At 38.0% G+C, this 17,969-nt stretch overlaps 2 protein-coding genes across 3 annotated transcripts; both read right to left on the bottom strand.

Moving 5' to 3' along the window:
- Positions 1-1,666: 1,666 nt before the first annotated feature.
- Positions 1,667-12,894, bottom strand: LOC139132905 (interferon-induced helicase C domain-containing protein 1-like). Of its 2 annotated transcripts, none has more exons than XM_070699263.1 (9): positions 12,374-12,894; positions 11,247-11,444; positions 8,743-9,042; positions 8,232-8,369; positions 7,301-7,487; positions 5,878-6,799; positions 5,597-5,728; positions 4,546-4,665; positions 1,667-3,410 (listed from the first exon to the last, which is right to left on the bottom strand). In XM_070699263.1, the coding sequence occupies exons 1-6, from the start codon at positions 12,702-12,704 to the stop codon at positions 6,004-6,006; spliced, it is 1,950 nt and encodes a 649-aa protein (XP_070555364.1). In that variant the 5' UTR covers positions 12,705-12,894; the 3' UTR covers positions 1,667-3,410; positions 4,546-4,665; positions 5,597-5,728; positions 5,878-6,003. The 2 variants fall into 2 exon arrangements, with proteins under 2 accessions (XP_070555364.1, XP_070555365.1); XM_070699264.1 differs by lacking the exon at positions 12,374-12,894 and adding an exon at positions 11,575-11,660.
- LOC139132680 (ATP-dependent RNA helicase DHX58-like) lies at positions 2,518-5,702 on the bottom strand. The gene is made up of 3 exons (XM_070698948.1): positions 5,597-5,702; positions 4,546-4,665; positions 2,518-3,410 (listed from the first exon to the last, which is right to left on the bottom strand). The coding sequence occupies exons 1-3, from the start codon at positions 5,700-5,702 to the stop codon at positions 2,518-2,520; spliced, it is 1,119 nt and encodes a 372-aa protein (XP_070555049.1).
- Positions 12,895-17,969: the final 5,075 nt, after the last annotated feature.

Genomic DNA, 17,969 nt, shown 5'->3' with positions numbered 1-17,969 from the left:
GTGTACTTTGATATTTTTGCATAACTATTAATTTTCAATCTAGAAAATGTTTCTCTTGAATTCTTACATGAAAATTCATTGAGCTCTATTACATGAAAAAAGTTTGCATTGTAACCGAACCAACTGTAAATATTACCTTTCTCCAACTCCAAGGCAAGGTGCCCAAGTTTGACGTCATCATCCTTCAACGCCGACAAAAAATGCTCATACCATCTGTCCTTCTTGATAAGGTAGTCAAGAAACATCATGGCTCCTGTGATCGCCCCTTTGTTTCTCTCTTCAGCGCGGATCTGTTCTTCTTCTCGGCGAGTGAGGCATGTTTTAAGCACCGGTATAATGTGAGACGGTACAATATCACGGATGAACCTCAGGCGAAGTCGACGCAGAGCAACGATTTCAGGAGGGTCTTCTTAATTCTTGAGCTTAACTTCCTTGTCCGCCCTAGTTGCACCGTAATTAAACGGACTCGCCATTTTGCAGATATATACTGACCTAGGTTAGTCGTCAAGTGACCTCAGCAGAATGTATGACTTTTGGAATTGCTCTGTGAAACTGCTGAATTCCATGTCTGTCTTCGTCAAATTAAGTGTTCATAATGGCCGATTTCATTTTAACAGGCCATATCTTGTACGATGTTACATCATTATGGCTTCACTAAATCAAGCAAAAAACGAGTTGTTATCCACACACAGTCAAAAATATCCAAATGAGTTCATTTCTGCTGCATTTCATACCTTGGAGTGGCAATAATCGACGGTACAATCTACTTTCCGGTCGGACGAATGCGTTTCTGTATAACTGTCGTACATGTGACGATTGGACACTGTCATACAACACAGTTCAGTTCTGAACAGTTTTAATGTGAATATTTTGGCAGGAAGGAAGACATTTGAATTGGCAACGATAACGTCATGGTAAAATTATGACCTTGAATTTTCATGTGAGTATTATCTAATGCATTTTAGCGACGATATTGACGTAATGTGTGTATGTATACATTGTGTGTATTAGTGCACGAACATGTAATTAAACAGTGCATTCGATGTAATATACCAATGTCGTACCGATCTTTTCCCAATAATTGTAAAGCATTAGTCGGTAAATAATCTTTCTTTCATTGACATTTTGAAAAATATCTTTCCGAGAAATATTTTATATAGATCTATTAATTTCGTTACCATGTTAATTCAACTTTGTGCAACTTTTCGAAGGACTTGTCTTTATTTTTGTTGCTTCGACTAGTTAAAATAACTAGAAACTTTCAGATCATATAAAAATTTGGAGGACGACATCTGACAAAGAAATGTGTCCCACTCGAATAGTCTGAATTATAGATTTCAACGACTAAAAACAGCAGTACGGCCAATCGACTTCATTATTCTAGTGTATACCCACTTTGGCTAAGTCAACGAGAAGTCGATTAGACTGGATAAAAAAGTTATCATACCGACATAAACTAGTAAATGTATGTCACTTTAGAAAACAGAGATATTACTCCTGCAAACCTTGTCAAGTCGCATTCTAATTAGGGCGAAACTCTTGTACACAAGAAGAAATATTAAATTTAATTGTAAGTTTTAAAAGTTCATTTCATCCTACAGAGACTTACTGCATTCAGTGGTGGTATACTTCCGTTCTTTTGATACATAAATCACTCATAGCATGCTTCTCATTTAAAAGACATATCTACTTTATTATAACTTTGCCGTTTACATCACATAATTTGAAACTATTCATCTTAAATATCTATGTCAGTTGTAATTTAAATGTTGCTCTTTGACGCTTGACAAAATTTCAAAATTGTAAAATCAAAAAATATTTTCTATATAGTCATTTATTTTTGCGTCATTCATAAACTTCGACGTTGTCAGTACCACTACAACATTTATGTAAATTATTTTCATTTTGAAAATTTTACTAGAGTAAAGAAATGATACTTGCCAAGTAAAATGTTCGTGATATACAGAATAAAACTTAAGGACGCTGTGTTAAGATACATGCGTGCTACCGTTTCACCCTACAACAGAACCTAACCTTGTGCATCCTCTGTCACAAATCCATGTAGAGATATGTGTCAATAAGGACGGCAAAGAGCTGTAACAGATATTCTGACAGAGAGATGATCAATGTCTGTAATCATCTGCCCATGGCTTCTTGCGGTGTATAAAATGCCGCTTTGAAAATTTTACCCGCGGGTGGAATTTTGATCAAATTCGATTTACAATGACAGGGTTAAAAATATTCCATCGAGGGAAAGTGGAATTCAAGTGTCCATATATACATCTAATCAGTCATTGTGTTGTCTACAGAAGATTTAATCATTTCTGATTTGAATCCTGTGAAACATATGTATATGTATATGTAAATAGCTGAAACATTTTAAATACTGCAAACTTCTGTAAAGTAAAGCCTTGTCATAGTCTTGCACTGAGTGTGTGCAGATTGTTGCTTGGGACTCACATATCGCACATTCCGAAATTATATCGTACATCATCGTGTGCATCAACTACATTCACACTACACAGGTTCTACTGTAAATTCTGGAAAGGGTAACTGATCCACCACTTCTGGTTGGAAATCAGTATCTTTCCACTTTTTGATCCTTTTCCTTTTACCATCAGGGTATTCAACGATGAAGCTTACAATCTTAATGACTGGAAATTGTTGTGGGGGTGGGAGGGCAATCCCCCAGTCTTGTTTGCAATTTTTACAAAAAATTTTCATGACTCCAACTTCACGTTGCTCTGCCTTAGTATGTTCCTTAAATACAATCTTATTTTCTACAATCTCCTTATCTTGGATAAAATGGTTGCAGTCATATTTATAAACATCACTGCCTTTACAAACAAATTCATTACATCCCTTACAGTACAGATTTACGGAACTCGCCTGATTGGCACTCTTTTGAAGCTGCTGTAATCGTTCCTGGCGACACCTATCAGCAACAACAGAACGTTGTATGATTGCTACGCTATTGAGAAATCTATCATTTGGAATCTGTTGGACAATCTGAATCGCCTGTTCGACTTGTTGATCTAGAAACACGTTCACTTTATCTTTAATCGCGAGCTCAGAGTCTCCAATAAAGTGCTCTGTGCTGTGCTGAGCTCGAGCGCGCCCACGTGATTGCCTCATTGAAATTTCATTGGTTGCGTAATTGTATCTGATAACCATATGGCATTCTGGGATATCTAGACCTTCCTCAGCTACACTTGTTGCAATAATTAACTTACAAGTTCCTTCAGAAAATTTCTTTAATGCAAGATCTTGATCACTCTGCTTCATACTGTCGTCGGATTTTGCTTGTACACCAGTCACTATTGCAGGTTTTAAATTGACCAACTCATCATCGTCTTTGATGCACTCACAGACTGCTTTGGCAAGTTTTCGAGTCTTCACAAACATTATACCTGAAATAGCAGAGATATTGGCAGGTGAATAAGGTCCAACAGCAACAAAAGTATATACTTATACATTTCTATATTCTGTTTTATGTAGTGTTGTTTAGTGGTCAAATATGCAAATATTCAGTCTTTGTGAGACACTGTTTACCTTATCCATGAATGCAAAAAAAAATATGGGAAAAGATGCGTAGTTTTTTCAATCTAAGTCATTAAAGAATATTGTATCATAGTATATTTAAGCAATAAAACACACCCAGCGATGGTATACCACGAGGTTTTGACCACTTCATTTCATATATGCACTCGCTATCGCTCGTGCATATATGAAGTGAACTGGTCAAAATCGAGTGGTATATCGTCGCTGGGTGTGATTTATTGCTATTATATCATAACAGTATATTGAAATTCTGGCATGGAACGTCATAAACGGATTTTTGCTCAAGCTCAGAGCTCGCGCGTATGCCAGCCGTGGTATATCGCCAATATACTACGGTTCTTTTCGCGTCTCGACCAATCAGATCGCTGTATCAATATACTGGTATGCATATGTCAATCTAGGCATGCTAACCATACATTCTCTTTGTCTCAGCACCTGCATCAATGATGTCCAATATGGACTTCTGTTATCACTAACTTCAACATTTCAGCGTTTATGGTTGACAAGTTTACAAAACTGTTTTAGATGAATTACTTAGAAAAAAGTAACCACGTGTAATTAATCGTTAAAGCAAAATGCACGGCGGACAGCTATAAACTGTACAAGTTAAATGCCATGTAATTATCCTTGATGGACAAACGATGCCTAATATGCCTACTTATGAGAAGAAATTGTGTATTTGCAGGCATTTTGTCTGTGAAATTAATGCTGCCTCCCACAACAAAAAGGCATGCGCAAATAGTCGCAATCATACACCTTATTGAAATGGGTATCTGGGAAGACTTCAAGTATGACATTCTTTCAGGCAATCTCCGAGTGCCTTGTCTTGTGGATAACTATGTAAAAGTGAACAATCCTTTCACGAAGAAATGTGATCAATTTAACGTTTCTTTTCATTTATCCATATCTTCGTCTCAAGCACACCGAACAATTGTTTATGAACATGTATTTCGAGCCGTAAGCAGTAATAGTTTTCATGTTTACCTCTGAGATCCTGTCCTTTTTGACCGATTTCTTCTTTCAACGTTGACTTCAGTTTGACAACTTTTGGATTTGGATAGCTTTCTTCTTCCTCGCTGATATCAAATAAGTTGCTGGAACTTTCTGTAATTCACCATTAAAAACGTTTCAGTTTATTACAGTCGGGTAATAATATTACGAAGAAGAACATACCCACATGAAAACTGTTACGAAACGGGATATATTTAAAACGCCATTAGCAGTAACTTTCATGTACTTTCCAGTATGTTTTTTGTAACAGTTTTCGATGTCACTGTTGAAAAATTGCAATCTAGTCTTGACTAAAATTATTTTGTCAACAATAACATTTCATGGTGTACACGATCTGATGTGTCGGTTAGAGTAAAAAGTTGTATTTCGACACATTTTAGGGAGAAGAAGTAAAGAACGCACTTGTCACATGGAATAAAAGTGATGTGAATACTATAAATAGCGACTAGCTCTTGTCACTTTAAACTATTTTACCCCATGACACTGCCAAAGAGGTCAACAACATATGATATCACCCCTTGTGTATCCGTCATTCACCATACTGAGACCTTTTTCCGGTCAGAAGTGACATGTCATGAAATCATCTGGCGCGTTCTCTAATATCAAAGTACAATATGCCTCGAAAGTGAAAGACTTCTGTGTGTACTTTCCTCAATGGCACTTCCACCATCCTTTTTACCAAATCAGAATAGAAATCAGGGGTACTCGAGAAACAAATTACCTTACATTTACTGATATTTGTAATTGAAAATTGCCGCCATCCCTGTGATAATTCTATGAGGGAAAAATACAATTTTAGATTTTCGGAAAACTAAGATTGTAAAAACTTTCTTATTCCAAGAGCCTTAATATTGGCCCCTGTAAGTGGTAAACCCGAAAAGAATTGGCAAAATTTGAGAGTCCGAATATCTGTCCCCGAGGCGCGTTCAAGAAGTCATCTCAAGCGTGCCCTTCAATAGCTGCATCCATTCACAGCATATTGGAAGCAAGTCTACCATTAAACACGTCAGATGTGACTACTTACTTTTGAACAACTTATACAACCACTTCTCAATATCCGTTGCCCTGTGCTGACCTCTTGCCGACCTCTCGTTATAGAAGCTCTCAATAACATCCAGAGCATCTGCCATCCTACACAAGCTGTTCATCTGTAAAGCTAAGGAAAGGTTGCCCACGTAAAATTTATACGTGTAATCAGAAGTAATAACATACAACAGCAATAAAGCACTTCATGTTCTATATCTATGAACACATTGACAATCACATGAAATACTAACATAATACTGGGTGAATTATGTATCATACCTGTGTTGTATTCTCTTAGATGTTCACAACACTTGGCGACTTCATGTTGACGCCCACTGGTGGCAGCATTCAAGGATTCCATTATGAAAGTCTCATACTGTTGTGTCTCGCGCTGTCCAGATGCGGTCAGACCAGCTCTCTTCTCGATTCCACCATTATTTCTTCTACCTTTTCCTTGAAAGGATCTGGCTTTCGGGGATCGGTCACACTTGTGTACTTGTCCGGATCATTAGTCACTTTCCCGAGCGATTTCTTGTTTTTTTCATCCTTCACGGTAACAAACATGTGCGCATCCATATTTGCACACAGTTTTAATATGTGGTCAGTTGCTGTTTTCAAACCACTCTTACTGCCAGAGCCGGGGCTCGCTGTCAGGCCAATTATCTGAGGTAACTTGGTGGTTGGGTTTGAAAGCTTCAACCTCAGATACTCAGCCATTATAACGTTATAGGGATGATTTTTCATGGCATGGTGGCATTCATCGATAATAATTAATGAAAACTCATCTAGAGTAACCTTCTTTTCTGTTAAACTGTTCTTTAAGATTCCTCCAGTAGTAATGATCATGTCATTGACCGGAACAAGCATTTCAAACCCTGTGTTTGTCATGGACGCTCCACTTCGCTTCGCAATATTCAAGAGCGGCAAATGTCTTTTGAACCGCTTGTACGTTTGGTTGAGCAGCGGTATGCGATGGACGAGGAATATTGCTTTTCTTTTAAAGGTTACGTCACCGCCATTGCTCTGTGCTTGTTCAGCCAGTGATTCAACAAAGCAGTGTTTGGTGATCGCCATGGCTACATGGGTTTTGCCAGTACCAGTCGGCGCGCAGATGATGCAATTATGCCCATCGAATGCCGGTTTGGCAAGCTCTTCTTGGTAGTCACGCAGCTCAAGCTTTTCATACTCCATTTTTGAACCCCTAAATGTATGAAACATGGACAAAAAGTTATTTACATGTAGTTCTAAGTTGGGTGACATCCATTGTAAATTTGCATTATACATAAATAGCTTGATATTAATTTTGTGAACGAAAACATTGTTTCAAGTCTTATATGAACAAACGTTTTTCCATTATAATCGATTGTCAGAGTTGCTGTTTATATTTTCTAATAAATTGGAATTCCTTATATTCAACTGGAAATAGATATAATTTAGTAAAAAGTAACAGGATAAACGTTTTCAGAAATATAATTCAAAGTCCCTCAGAAACTATACGACCCTCATTTAGTGATGAGATAACTCTTTGAAAATATTTTTACACACAATAAAATTATCATTAGTGTCGTCAACTAAAGCTTAAATTTTGATGTGACGATCGATGAAAGCAGCATTGAGTGAATGTCATGAATCCTAAGTTATGAAGTTGCAGAAGTGCATGATCTAGACGAAAGGGTATCGAAGATTTTCCACAGATACTCACATTTTAGGAGTCGTAGAGGAAACACTTGATGAAGCTGCAGCTCCATTAGATACTTGGTCTTCCTCTGATAGTTTGGTATTGTTGACAACACCATCAGTATCATCGGCGGATCCTGCAATACTTGAATCAGCTGTCTCTTCCTTCGCTTTGTCATCTGAGCTAGTAGCCTCTTCTGTCTCTGTATCATCTGCGACAAAAAGACAAGGTTTTAGTTTTTAAATACTTCTAGTTTCTATATATTTCGAAATTTTGATGGACAACTTTAAAGCTCGACTAGATTTTGAAATATTCTGGGATGATCATAAATTGTGAGGCTATACAAGTGACATACAGTGTACGTATTCCAACGTAATTACGATTATTGGCGAAACTAATAGAAAAGGAATTCACGTGTGCACTCCGATTGGTATCTGTGACATTAAGGTAGTATATGCGCCTAGATGTCGAAAGACTCAAACTTTTGCTAAAATATTCCTCAATGAAACTTTCAACCATTGTCTTACTAAATCAAGTATAAAAGTCAGAGATCACTGTGCGGAGTTTGGTACCAGAGAAACAAATTACCCAACATTTTCCCATAGTTGAAATTAAAAATGGCCGCCATCCCTGTGTTATCTCTATGAGGAAAAATAAAATTTTTATTTTCGAAAAACAAAGATCGTGCAAGTTTTTTTCTTACTCAAAGAGCTTTAAAATGAGCCCCCTCAAGCACAAGACCATAGAGACTTTGAAAACAGTGAGAGTCCAAATATTTGTCTCCTAGGCGCATTCTACCTCAAGTGTCAATCCCTATATCAGTGGGGACTAATTCAGACGTTTATTCAGAGTGGAAACTGTCCTCCTGCTGGTAAAAGTGATGTCACTCCATAAATGTTGATAACATCCACCTTTATAAAGCCCTTAATATCAAACTGCACCGCACAAGACTTACTTTTCTCGGGACCCGTGACCTTTTTCTCCTCAGAAAATCCAGACATAAGATCATTGCCTTCTTCTTCTTCCTCAATTATTTCTCCTTCAATAATGCATTCTTCGTCCTCCTCCTCTTCATCATTTCTTATTCTGCCATCTAAAAATCAAATTATCAGTATTTAAAACGCGGAGATATCATCATTTCAAAATCTTTGATTTCATGAATGCGCACATATGTACATATTACATTGTTCCATAGAAATTGTTTCATGTACGACTAAGTGTCAGGAATTTATCAGGTTTGAACGACGAGTATCATCTGATATTAGTATGATGATGTAGATGTCGTAAAATACTGCTGGAATACATTTGCATATGCTGTGAACTACAAGTAACGACTTTGACATAGACACATTCAACTTATGAATAATATGCAAAAGTAAGATGTCAAAAGTTTTTTTCTGAAGATTTAGCGTATAGATTTTTTAACAACTGTAGCAAAATGTGTATGTACAGCAAAAGCCTTTTACCTTTACTGTCAGTAGAAGGTGAAGTCTTTACATCTTGTGTTTGTTTATTTCCTTTGCCAGCTGATGACGTCACATCATCATTTCCTATGTGCACATTATCACTTCCCACTTGCACATTCCCTTTTTGTACATTGACATGGACGAAATATTGATTTACGGTCAGTGGTTTGTTTTGTTGAGGAGTTCCACCTGCTGACTGCACTAGCCTTCCCCCGTCTTCAAAATAGGTACCAGTCGTGTAAGGGGGAGGTGGTTCATCGGGAGGGCCTGGCAAATTGGCTTCTAGGTTAATTCGAACATCTGTAACCATGATAGTAGCATATGCGATCAATCATACGACTAAGTTCTCTGTACACCCTGGGACATCTAAGTAGAATTATGTTTGTATAAATAATTCTTATGGCGATTGAATTACAGATTGTAATTAACACCATGAAGTGCAACATTGAGATCATGCACAAGCGACGACCAAAGTAAATCCGAAGGATGCCTATAGTAATCTGTCATTTAATCACCCAAAGTACAACAGAAGAGTGACTTTCCCTTCATTCTACAGAGAATTCCTGCTCGCATCAACTAAGTTTAAGAGACGACTATGGATTTTTTCCCGAATAACGAAAGTCATTTATCGTCGTTTATTTCGGACACAAATATTTAAAAACGTCGGACGGCTATTCCTGAAGTGTAACAGTTTTTCCGATGTGTTTTTCCTGATTTCATCGAAAACATGGTGCAATTGCAATGTTGATACTCGAATAATGACTTATTAAAATGCGTCTGTGTATACGGTATAGTTCAGCCAACAAGTTATTCTGACATGTATGAGTTATCATCAAATAGCAATCGAATCAGCAGTGATCTTGGAATAAAGCTAGACTAATAAGAAGTTGACCAATGTTGTGCGCGGTGCTGATTTCTGGGAAATGACTGTACGAGCCTTGGATTCTCAGGAGTTTTTTTTATAAGCAACGAGACTAAGTAATGCAGCACATCCAAATAAAGACAGACTGACGTCGGAATGTTTCAGTTTATCGTACTTTCCGGGAGACACGGTACCATGAGTGGTGAGAACAGCACAACTTAGAGTAGGTGCAGCCAACGAACAATGCACTTTTAAAGGGGTCCTTACTATGATAAGATATATTGTACATGACAAGTAATGTGAACTGACTAATTTCAAGTCAAGAGGGTAATTAATTAGCTGTTCATAATTTGCCCTCCCACTGAAAATTTTTCGACTTACCCTGCCGCACTCAAACTTCATTTTTACCCGCTCCCCACATAGTTTTGCCTGTTCCCCCTCCCCACTGTGAATGTTTGAAGCTCCCCTGCCCTGTGGCGAAAAAACCTTGCCGATTTCCCCTGCCGTGGAAAAAATTCCCCTCAAAATTTTGTCATTCCATTTCCCCTGCAGACATGAAGCTACCCTACCCTGTGAAAAAAACCACAGGCGCTCCTTAGCTTGGTAGTCTGCTAAGTAGATCAATTTTCGGATCGATCTATTGATCCCGGAGTCGATGTGCCCGCCTAAATACTGCGACTCCGGGATCAATAGATCGATCCGAAAATTGATCTACTTAGCAGACTACCAAGCTAAGGAGCGCCTGTGAAAAAAACTGTCGATTTTCCCCTGCCCTGAGAAAAAATTTCCCCTAAAAATTAACATTCCCATGCAGACACATACTGCGGTGGCCTTGTATTTGGTTTCCATCTCGCAGTACATAGAGTGAGATGTGGGGTCAATCGATAGGCTAAGTAGTCTGGGTAACGTTTAAAAGGTGTAAGTACTTGCACTGTGTCCCCATCCCGGAAACATTATGGCTGAAATTCCCCTGTCCCCGTTTTAAAAAGTAGCTTCCCCTCTCCTCGTTTTTCGCCAAGCCTGTCCCCAGGACAATCAACCAATATCTGCCCTGCCCGACAAAAAAACTAAAATTTGCTCCCCTGCCACATAAAAATATGTCCCCTGTCCTAGCAAAATTAAAATTTCCCCTGCCCTGAAAAATTGCTTCCGGAATATCTTTTTCGATGAATAGCTCCGTTGGCTGCACCTGTTAGAGCACGTCGCAACATTTCGTGGTAAGCAGAGAAAGGAGAGGACCCTGTCTGAAATCTAGCGAATAGGGCACGTGACAGGAATAACAGACTTGCACAAAACTTAGGAAACCGTAGAAAACAGACTTACTCATACTTTAGGAAATTCAAGAAAACAGGCTTTCTCAGAGTTTAGGAGACTTTAGGAAACTATCTCATTTAAAGTCCACTGTAAGAGTACAAATCGGTGTCGCATTCATTAAACCTTTGCTCTCAATGAACAAATAAATACCAGAAATGAAAGAGGTTGAAGGAAGGAGTGGGGTCATTCCAGATAGCATTTACTCGAACTTTACAAATTGAAACTTTAATAGATGTATAATTTTTTTATCTTTTCCCGTCACGTGTGTGTTATCGTTTCGTTGAACCACACACTCTTAATATTATGAGTGTTTAAGAGACGCACTTACCTCTCATGGCCTGTTCAACATCATCCACTGTGAAAGCCCCTTGTACATATCTACTTCGAAATGATTCCTGGGAATTCTGTAAGTCAGGGTTAGTAGACTGCAGTCCTGCATCAGCTTGCCCTTCTGTGTAGCTACCTCCAAATGTCATCGATCTCCTAGCATGGTCTCGCTTACTCTCTTCTTTACAAACTTTAACTTCTACAGTTTTGAATTAAAAGAATCACATTTCTTTGTAACGCCCTCAAAGAACAATTATAATAATCAAATTCGATAGCCAGGGGGATGTGCAAGATTCAGCTTTAATTAGCAAATTAATGGATTATCTTACATGTAGTTCGGTTTTCAATGTGTCGTGTCAAATAGACATCGTGTTCATCAGAATCATCACTTATATACTGTGGAAACGCTGTCCAGTATGCAGTAACTTATAGTTAGTCCATCGGAAAATAAAAGTGAAAGTTATGGAATATTCATTCATTCTAGTTAACATCTGCTGATTCAAGGGTAGCTTGCAGATCCTTGCACATTGCTTTGACTAAAATGTTGAGTGCCTGTCGGTGGAATTATGTGGAGACTCATATAGTCACGGCAACATGCGCCGACAGTGAGCAGGGGTCGCGGCGGTGCGATTGCACATCCGGGTTCATATGAGTTCACATGTATCATGTGATCAAAGCACAAAGGTTTACATTGTTATGATGTCATCGTCCCGGGTCATCGTCAACTACTAAAACGAAACTAAAGATTTAAGTGAATACGTCCACTCTACACATGTATTTGGAAATCTGTTTTAATGAATAAGTCGACAAACAAACCCGTGTAGATGTTTTATTTGTCGTGAATTTATATGACTGACTCGCGAATCTTTCATATGGCTGACACTGGAAATACGGCTACGGACTTAGTAGTAGTAGGCCTATGGGCCTACATTGCAACAAGTAAAATTATACCATGGTCACAAATACGTTTATGAAGAGATTATGTTGGTTATTTCATATTTACGCACAATAATTGATTTGTAATATAGCCTGTCTTTTGATTTCTAATATTGAACCTTCAATGACCTTTTTAAATGTAATATGTGATAATCATAGAGGGTATGGCAGCCGAAACAACAGTAAGGTTACCTTTCTCCAACTCTAAGGCAAGGTGTTCAAGTTTGACGTCATCATCCTTCAACGCCGACAAAAATTGTTCATACCATCTGTCCTTCTTGATAAGGTAGTCAAGAAACATCATGGCTCCTGTGATCGGCCCTTTGTTTCTCTCTTCAGCGCGGATCTGTTCTTCTTCTCGGCGAGTGAGACATGTTTTAAGCACCGGTATAATGTGAGACGGTACAATATCACGGATGAACCCCTGGCGAAGTCGACGCAGAGCAACGATTTCAGGAGGGTCTTCGTAATCCTCAATTTCCTTGTCCGCCCTGGTTGCACCGTAATTAAACGGGCTCGCCATTTTGGATATACGGACAGAGATTAATCCTCAAACGATCTCAGTATAGATGAACTTCGGAATGCTTCAGTATCTGCGGGACTTACCCGTTTCACGTTGACGTACGTGTGCATAATGGCGTATTCAGTTAGCTTTGTGTGAACTATGACCACGTCTATCAGCATACAATAAGTATATCTGTGCTGTACACCGACGCTATTGATCATGTTGTTAGCTGAGCCCAGGAAACATATTGTGAAAGGAAAATTAGCGACTTTAAGGGAGCCGTCATTATTTACGGCTCAAAAATTGAAAACTTCAAGGGAGGTTGCTCAAAATTTGGAGAGGAAGAAGGGGGATACTCAACTTTTGGTGTAGGGCCCTCAAAGGCACCATTGCACACATCAATTTCTCAAATTTTCGATGTGTGAGGGGAGGACACCCCTCTCGTGCTCCTCCTTGAGTGGTCTAAGAGGTTTTCTGGTAAAAAGCAAAATTGAAAACACCTCTCAGATTGCACCAGACTGCACCATTGCTCACGCTAATTACTCAAAGTTTTCACAGGATCTAGGACACAACTGCAGTGTTGTAAATTTATCATTTATAATCACAGAAACATATATTTCAATTGACTTCAGGCTTTTCATTAGACGCTGGCAGCTGGAGAAATGATACAAGAAGGTCACAGATTTTCCATTCCTGCGTGTTCTTTGGTCTTCCATCCCGAACTGAGAACTGTTTTTTTTTTACAAATTGTATTGTCATTGTTTGGTTGTTGAATATTGTGACTCAAGCACTGAATGTGATCATGCAAAAATGTCATAAAAATACAGTATTCAATGTCATTTTCAAACAATTTTATCAAGTGCAAAATAAATTGAAACAGCTTCTAGATTGCACCATTACACACATCAATTTCTCAAAATTTTCAATGCGAGAGGGGGGAAACCCCCTCTCGTGCTCTCCCCTTTTGGGTGTTCTAACAGTTTTACTCAGTAAAAAAGCAAGATTGCACCAGGCTGCACCATTGCACACATCAATTTCTCAAAAGTTTCCAAGCACGATAGGGTACATCCCCCTCTGACCCTCCCCCCTGAGCCTCTCACGTGTTCTCCCCCATTTACTTTCAAATTCTGTCCAGTCAAATGTCCTAGTGAAAACCCTCTCATGATACTGTCAAAATAAAAAAGGAGGGTCGTGAGGTACGTCTACGTAGATCTCTTGGTCGTCGGGGAATTCTACTCGCTTGGCTTAGCTCGAGGTACACGGGAACTTAAGCTGGGAAATACTGGGGAAACTTATGTACTCACACGGAAACAAAGATATACGGTGGTTTGCAACTTTACTGCTAAGGGAGAGACACCAGGATGCCCCTAACTAGACTAAAACTATAAACTAAATCAAAGACTAAACTACCGGGTTATACCAAGATCTACACGCTAGCGTAGTGCCTCCCGAAATCCTCCCTTTTTCCAAGTTTTTTGAGTTTTTTATACACTTTTTTGAATAAATTAGCTGGTAATTGAGAAATATTTTGAATTCCGATCACAGGCTGCTGGGTGTGTGAACGTGTAATACCCGGCTATCAAATCTTCATACTGGTATCTTTGTGCCGCATATGTGTCAATAGGTTTTTTGTTCTATTATTTTGGAGGTAAAGGGGGGGGGGGGTTGAGGAATTTTTCTCACGTTCAAGGATGCGGGCATTGGAAATGAGGGAAACATGAGAATGGCTTCATACCAGCACAAGGAAATGATAGAGATATGACAATACCCATCCAAATTATAAACAATACTCATATGGATGGATACTGGTTTTAGCGTGAGCTTTTTCCTCTGTATTTTGTTGTCACTTTGAATTTCATTTAGTTGGTTTCACCTTTTTCAAATGTCATGAGAAAAACGATAATAATCTATCTAGTAGGGTACACCAGGATTTGAAAAATCTTTACAATTGCTGTATTTTTGTAAATTTTACAAATACATGTATTGTTATTTAATTCAAAGTGGGGGCATCTCAGCCAAAATTTCTTAGTTGTCTTGCTGTCACTGTTGTGACTTTCTTCAATAAGAATAAGGAAATGTTATCAATAACTTGTGTATAATTTCCTTTATTTGACCATCTTTTGTTGCGACAAGCGGGTCCGCTTGGAATTGTACCACATTGTTGAATACAGTTGAAGATAACCATTTCCATTGTGTCTTGCCGACTTCCCGTGGTCTATATATATATATATATATATATATATATATATATATATATATATATATATATATATATATATATATATATATATAATTAGATGTTATTTAAAGAATAAAGCACACCCAGCGACAGTATACCAGTTCACAACCTATATGCACGAGCTAGATTATTCAAATTCATTCCGTGTCATCTTAGAAAAGTTCTGTATTATGGTTTAATTCAGTCAGCTATTGATTACTGTTGTGTAGTTTGGGGAAATACAACTTTAAAAAATATCGAGAAAGTGTATAAGTTACAGAAAAGAGCACTGAGAGTTCTTCTCAATGTTGATTTTAATACCTCAACCGATTCACTCTTTGAAGCAGCCAATGTTTTTTCCGTTAAACAACGCATCTTTTATTTTACATGTGTTTTAACCTATAATTGTCTTCTGAATACTGCACCAACGTATCTCTCTGAGAAATTTGTGCCTTTAAATGATGTTCATGGTTACCAGACACGTTCTGCTGCAACTCATAAATTGCTACTCCCTCAATTCCGTACACAAACAGGCCAGAGGACGTTCTCTATGCGTGCCTCAAGTTTCTGGAACTCACTTCCTGATGATATTCGGTGCATCCACAATGTTGAAATTTTTAAAGCTCGACTGAAATGTTTTATTAGGGATAATATTGATAAATAGAACTTTTGTTTTTTATCTCTTTGCTTTGTTGATTTTTTAAATATTTTATTTATAATTTTATTTTGTCTGCTATTTGACTTCATTGTTTGTTTTTTAACACTTATTGGATTTTAATTCTGTGTGTTTAATTAGGACCCCATGGTAGATTACAGCCTTATTGGATAATTTTAACTCGATTTGAGCATGTAAATGGGTAATCCTTTAGAGTGAAATAAATAAATAATAAATAATAGCGAGTGCGTATATGAAGTGAACTGGTCCAAAACGAGTGGTATACCGTATTGATTTGATTAATACGTTTAGTATCATTTCAAACTTAGTACACACCTGTCGCATAATACGCTAAACTTAATCACGTGACGTCACCAAATAAAGACATGTAATAGATCCGACAATAAGATATACATAACCTACAGAAAAACAATCAATAATTCCAAATGTAGTTCGCCTTTCTGCATTTCGTGTGCTGTTCTTTATATCTCTTCAAGCAACTAAAAAATATGTTAACATATTTTGTGATTTGTCAGTTTGAATGTTTAGAGGTAATGATTTGTCGGTTGTCGATAAACAATTTAATTTCGTTCAATATCTCCTGGTTTAATTTGAAATCTCCCTTCTCCCTGGCTCAAATGATACTTGATGGCGAATAATGAAAATACGTCTTTGTGTGAGTTCAACAGACAGTAGGACAGCGGAGAAAGAAAAACTAGCTCTATAGATTTGAAATAGCGCTTTTAGTTTACTTTGTGGTTACAAAGAAAAGAAATTCGTGATGGGCATGCAAGACAAGTGCAAGAGTTACGTCATCTAGCTAATGGTAAAACCCGTGGTTCCCCGTTACAAACTTATTTCACATTTTAACTTCTGCGACAATGCGAGTAAGTCCCTCTACAATTTGCAAATTTAGCTAATTTTCTTTTCAAATATGCATGCAGTGTGTCTAACACGCTGGTTGGAATATACACTTCCGGGGATGACAGTTCGTTGATTTGTTCAAAAAATACAAGTTTATTCTTCTGACAATGAACATTTATTTCTCCATGCATTTACTGTGTACGCAGGATCCTGACGATTATTTATTTCAGAGTTAATTATTGTGAATTTGAATAATGGTATTTTGAAAAGTTTTTCACAACTCAAGTAACATTTTCTTTACAGTTTGCCTCATTGTCTGCATGGCGTACAAATGCCTTGGGATCGTCTTATTCAGGTTTTACAAATGATAACATTGCATAAGCGTATGTCTTTTGACGGGGTTATTTTTTTCTTTGAACAATTTGGCGAAAAGCCTTCATATTTGGTTGAAGTGCACAATAACTTCCTTATTCATGGTCAAAGGATGATAATTTGGCATATAGATGCATTTTAAGGTTGGGCCTTTTAAATAGCTGACCGGTTTTGACTACTGGGTGACATGGTACCGTACGTTATGAGTTTGAATCAGATTGAACATTTAGGGAGCCTTCATAGTTCCAGGTGGGAGTGGGCCGGGGGAATTGGGGGAAGGGTCACTTTTTAGAAAACTGTCCAAGGGGAGGGCCATTTTTATAAACCTATTTTGAGGGAGGGTCACTTTTGGCAGAAGCCAAACCTTTGATTGCCCATGTGATATTTCCTTGATAAGAAATTACGGGCCGACGAAATACATTTATGCTTTTAAATACACACACATTATCGACAAGCTTCACAGGCAAAGATGCAGTGGTCACATCCTACATTAAACACTTTGAACAGTAAAAACTGATGAAAGACGAGACAAAAACATATGGGATAGGTGGTAAAGTGTATATCAATTATTAAACGTCTATAACTGAACAGATATTGTTAGTTTTATACTCATAGTTTCGTCATAGACGGCCATGTATAGTGAATCAACATTTCGGTGAAATTCCAAAATCCAATTTCTTGTACACACGCGCACGTTTTTCTTCCCACTTCAAGCAAAGTACATTTAGGCCTACATACATATAAATGTACAGCTTGTTATCGCGGGAAAATTGTCAATAGTTTGCCTAATAGACAGACTCCTATGTATTACGATCTGATATTTTGGAATGAAGCACTACATCAGCTACATCTTGCCTTCTTTTAGTTGCGCATAATATGGTGACCCTCCTGCATATGTATGATCCACAGGCGCTCCTTAGCTGGGTAGTCTGCTAAGGTTTGCAGTGGCGGGCATATCGACCACGGGATCAATAGATCAAGCCGAAAATCGATCTACTTAGCAGACTACCCAGCTAAGGAGCGCCTGTGGTATGATCCTTCAACTATGCTTGCGTGATTAAAATTGCGTCCTCTCTCCCAAAACGCCAACCCCTCCCCCGAAATTTCTGTTCCTAACTTACATAACAATTAAACTAATTGTTATGTAAATTTGCTGACAGTGTTTCAGTTATTC

The sequence above is a fragment of the Ptychodera flava genome, chromosome 5, assembly GCF_041260155.1.
Source record: "Ptychodera flava strain L36383 chromosome 5, AS_Pfla_20210202, whole genome shotgun sequence".
NCBI classification, from domain to species: domain Eukaryota; kingdom Metazoa; phylum Hemichordata; class Enteropneusta; family Ptychoderidae; genus Ptychodera; species Ptychodera flava.
This window is presented reverse-complemented; position numbering and strand designations above follow the sequence as displayed.